General features: G+C 37.9%; 1 protein-coding gene across 1 annotated transcript; it reads left to right on the top strand.

Moving 5' to 3' along the window:
- Window positions 1-294: 294 nt before the first annotated feature.
- On the top strand, window positions 295-1,918 carry LOC141904107 (uncharacterized). The gene is made up of 2 exons (XM_074792617.1): window positions 295-486; window positions 804-1,918. The coding sequence occupies exons 1-2, from the start codon at window positions 420-422 to the stop codon at window positions 1,823-1,825; spliced, it is 1,089 nt and encodes a 362-aa protein (XP_074648718.1). The 5' UTR covers window positions 295-419; the 3' UTR covers window positions 1,826-1,918.
- Window positions 1,919-4,686: the final 2,768 nt, after the last annotated feature.

Raw genomic sequence — 4,686 nt, forward strand, 5'->3', positions numbered from 1 at the left:
CGAATTATGTACAATTTGGAGCAATAAAGAATAAATGTAAATGTAAATGTAAAAATGTACGAAGTTCCACTCGCTACATTTTCTGCTCAGAGGTTATTCCCAAAACAAGCGGATCATTAATTGCTATAACCACGGTTATTAGCGTTATCGGTTTTGTAATTATTCTAAAGTAGTTATATACAATAATACGTGTATTTAGTGTTTATTTGTTCACAGTGGAAATTATGTCATTATGTTATTTGTCTCCACTGAATCCAACCGGACTCAATCATCATTTCAGTTGTACGTAGTAAACGTCGATAACATCCAAATATTCGGTGGTTTTCCGAGCTCGGAAAAAGCTGAAGTGCGAACGATAGAAATATCGTTTTCAATCGTGTCTGATTTTTCACGTGGATATTCAAAACGAACTGTGAAAAATGAAGCGAACATTCGTATATGTTCTCATTGTGGAGGTCATCATCTCTACATCGACCCCGATCGCAGGTACTTTTTCGAATCTACATTTTTGCTAGCTTAAGAGTGAAGACGGGAATTAAACCGTATAATTCGAATATTGATTAATAAAAACAATTAGAAATGGCTAGATATCGTATATTAACCATTAACTTGGGGTTCTCATATTAAAAACTGAATCTTGTTGACGAGTTTTGATTGTATGTAAGAGAACTTCTAGATACGCTAAGTCTAATATATAACTATATTATATATCTATATATCCTATACATAACTATTTAGAAATTATAGGTAGTTTTATCTGTGCGTGACTTTTCTCAAATCTAAAGTTGTATTCATTTTTCCAGCTACAAGACGCGATAATATCATCAACTCAACAACAATAGAAGAAGTACAAAGTAATAGCAATAGCAAGAGCAATAGCGAGGAAGACGACTGGACCTATAGTAACAGTAAAGAAGGCGCCCTCGTGGCGACTGAAACAAACAGTTTTGATTTCAACGAATCGAATCCAAACTTATTTGCGGCTTGCGATGGTTTGGGACACAATTCATTTCTGGCCTACGCCCGTCGCTTCGCAAAAACTATTCACCTATTCTATAACGAAGATCGTGTCCGCAAAATTACATTGGGTGATTCAGTTTACGGCATCGCGTGCAATAACCAGTATCTGTACGCTTTGACCGGACAATTCTACGTGAAACGAATAACGTTACGAGTTTTCACGAACGGCGATGCGTCCACTGAGCGAACCGATGTCGTTGATGATCTTCACAGTTACAAAAACGGCGTCCAGCCATCTAATATAATCATTAAAAACGGAGTGATGTTTGTACAGTTTAGTTACTGGATCAGTCGTTGGCCGCTTAACGATCCCGCTTCTGATATCAGCTTAGTGTCCAGGGAGGGCGCTACCAAATTGAAAATACCACGTGGAGAATTTAGCGAACCGGGAAACCTAGCCATCAACTCCAACAATCGAATGTTTCTAGCTCGTAATCCCAGGGGTTATCTATACATGTTATCCACCGAAGGTAAAGTCAAAAGTAAATTAAGTCTAGGCGAAGCAATCGCGGAAGCTGGATTCAATAAGTCGGCATCACTATCAGGCCCGTATTTGTCGTGTTTGGGAGACAAGTCTCAGTCATTGTTAATGTCTGTCAGTGATTCGCATCATTACAAATCAGCTGTTATTGAAATTCGCTACAATTCTGAAAAGTTGTTCGATTCGAGAACGATTCTGAAAATGGACAATGTTCAAACGGGAAGTTTGGTGAGCGTTCTCCATATTTTCGGCGTTGCTGGTTATTATCGAGATTCGAATACAGCGAAATACAAGATGGTCGTGTATGCAACCAATCATCATTAAACTTGATTCTTTCAGACGTGAATTATCATATGTTCTTAATTTTCGAATGTTCAAAGAGTTATTTTCTATTCGAGAGAGAACTAAAATAAATGTAGTACGTGTATTGATCATTCGGGAATTCTATTCTTTTTGGGGTCGTATGGATGATGGCTTGTTCAAATTGGCATTCTTCATTTTTTGTCGATTCGGGGAGTAATGCGCAAAGTGGCTGACATTGAAATCCCACACTTGGAAGAATCGCTGAAACTCCTCTCGTGATATTTGCTCTTTATCTTGTTCACGTTCATCAATGTTATGGTTTGTAGTAGTTGGAAGCAGTTTTCAGCATTTTCAGTGCGGATTAAGTAGTACTTTTTAGAAGATTGCGCTCATGATGGACATTGTAACTGCTCATCGTGATCTGTCAAACCACCATCTGAACAAACTGATCCTGCACACGTATATACGCTTATCTTTTTAACCATAATGAAAAATAGGATTTTACCAAATTGGAATAATTTCTTTTTTAAAATGACTTTTTAAATCTTTATTAACTGAGAGAACAATTTCATTTATACATCGTTAAGCCGCCACAGTAAATCTTGCGAGTCACATCTTGACCGCCTAGTGCTGCCCCTATGCACAACGAAAACGTGAACTTACATTTTACTCGCTTGCCAGACACTTGGAACGGCTCGGTGGACAAACTATTCAGCAATTTGCGGGCATTCCGAGAAATTTCTGAACACTGCTGAAACCACTCACCTGGCATTTATCTTTCCATACAATCTCATTTAATCATAAAATCTCGATTATAATAATTTACTCAAATGACAAATGTCATCAAATCCTGAAGATGGCTTATTAGGATATAGTCGAAACGAATAAACCACTTACTCAAGGAAAGATTGTCGGACTTTATTTTTCGTCATAATTGTGGGATTCTCTGCATAATCGTCACAACACAGATATAGTGTCTTCTTTATCGTTGTAGTGTTGTTACAGTTGACAGTCAGACTTCAGTTTGCTTGTTTCACGATCTGCTTTCTCACTAACATGTTGATTACTTGATTGACAGGACTTGACAAAATTGACCATGAAAAAAATCATCGATTCTTTCGATGTGCTAAACGTTTACGAGACCAAAGATTCTACACAAACAAATTGGACTATAACCACTGTAAGTAGCAACTACTAGGTCGAATTAGCGTCGAAAACTGACACAAACGGGTAAGATTTCGAAATCAAAGAACAGATACAGTTGGATAGTCGATCGAATTTACAGAGGTTTTTGTTCGAATTAGTGCGTAATAGGAAATTTCAGTATTCCGTCCAACTTGAACCAACAAGCGGCTGATTATTTCCCTTGCCGTTTCATTACATTTAGAAGGGTCTCAGATGATTGGGTCGTTTTCCACGTGTAAATTAGTCCGAACGATTTTTTGTTTGTGGCTATTATCAATTGAATAAGTCATTTCTAATTAGTAGAAATGATATCTGAATGGACCTGATCTGAACTTGATGTACATTCATTAAAGGCATTTATTTATGTTAATAGTACATGTACATACGTTAACGCGAGCACGCACAGTCTTGAGAGTTTGATTTACAGTTCCATAGGCTTCCATGCATTTAAAATATCATTTCGTATCTTTTACGGTTAAACCTCCAGCGTGACGTTGGCGCCATTTTTGACCGCATGAGTGTACGGTTTACTACCGCTAGGCATATACACTCTCTCTAATCCGCCACGAACGCAGCTTTCGATTTTCCGCCAAGTGACGTATCCGCCATCCACCACGTGACGTATCCGCCATCCACCACACAAATTTCGGAACAAATCTTATAACATTACATGTTCGATAATCCGCTACGGGCGACAATTCCGTTCAAAAATCGGCGTTTCGTCTTATTGTCTGTATCTTGATAAAATGTCATAGTTATCGTCAAGATGTCTAGGTGTAACGTCAAATTGTGTCGGCTAAATGACACAACGCTGATTTTTGAAGGGAACTGTCGCCCATACTCAACCTTCAAAAATATCTATCGCATTTTAGTTACCGGAGTACAAATTTACTTATCGGCAACAATTAGATTACAGCACTTCACTGAAAGCTAGACTAGATGGACAGCGGTAGATGTACCAGCATAAATTGAAAATTTTTCCGATCTTTCAAATTGTCAATCTAAATAGTATACTATAATGAATCATTTTATGGCAATAGTAGAAAATTCTTGAAAAAGTGTCAGTTACCCTTTAAACTAGTGTCAGAGTATTTTGAATAATCTCTCATCTTTTTATTAAATAAGCAGAGTTCGATAAAACAGATCATCAAAGTTCTAACTACAAAAACTACATCGAACGAATATGTTTTGAGCTAATTTCGAGCGTCTTGAAGAAAACGAACATTTCTAAAATTCACTCATCTACCATGCTCGTTAATCCGACCAAATCACGGAGGTCCCGATAGTGCCGAGTAACCGGGAATCGTCTGTATAACACATTTTGTGATATCGGTAAACATAACTCATTCATACGTTTACCGGTACAGCTTCAGTATTCAAAATTCGGCTTCGGTATTCAAAAAAGTCACCACCAAATTTTTTGGTGGCGATTTATCGGGGATGTTTTAATGTGTATTTGTATCGAGATGCTGTACAGAAATGTATTGGCGGTGGCGGTAAATGGTAGGGGCATTGTCGGGTTTTTTTCAGTTCAGATTTCAACCTAATCTTCCTTACATTGCGAAACTTGGCGGTATGCGGGTGGCCCTTTATGGGAGGGCGGTATATTTCGCATCTCGTTTCGCATATAGGAAATCCTTCGTCCTTTATCACTTTTTCGTTGAGAGTTTCCTCGATTTCAAAATTCCTTACTGATA

This window comes from Tubulanus polymorphus, chromosome 4 (assembly GCF_964204645.1).
Source record: "Tubulanus polymorphus chromosome 4, tnTubPoly1.2, whole genome shotgun sequence".
In the NCBI taxonomy this organism is placed as follows: Eukaryota; Metazoa; Nemertea; class Palaeonemertea; order Tubulaniformes; family Tubulanidae; genus Tubulanus; species Tubulanus polymorphus.

What these genes read in the sequence shown, in the direction of transcription:
- LOC141904107 (XM_074792617.1), top strand. Translation starts at nt 420, where the DNA reads ATGAAGCGAACATTCGTATATGTTCTCATTGTGGAGGTCATCATCTCT. An exon ending in TACATCGACCCCGATCGCAG is followed by an intron (nt 487 to 803) that starts GTACTTTTTCGA and finishes TCATTTTTCCAG; the next exon opens with CTACAAGACGCGATAATATC.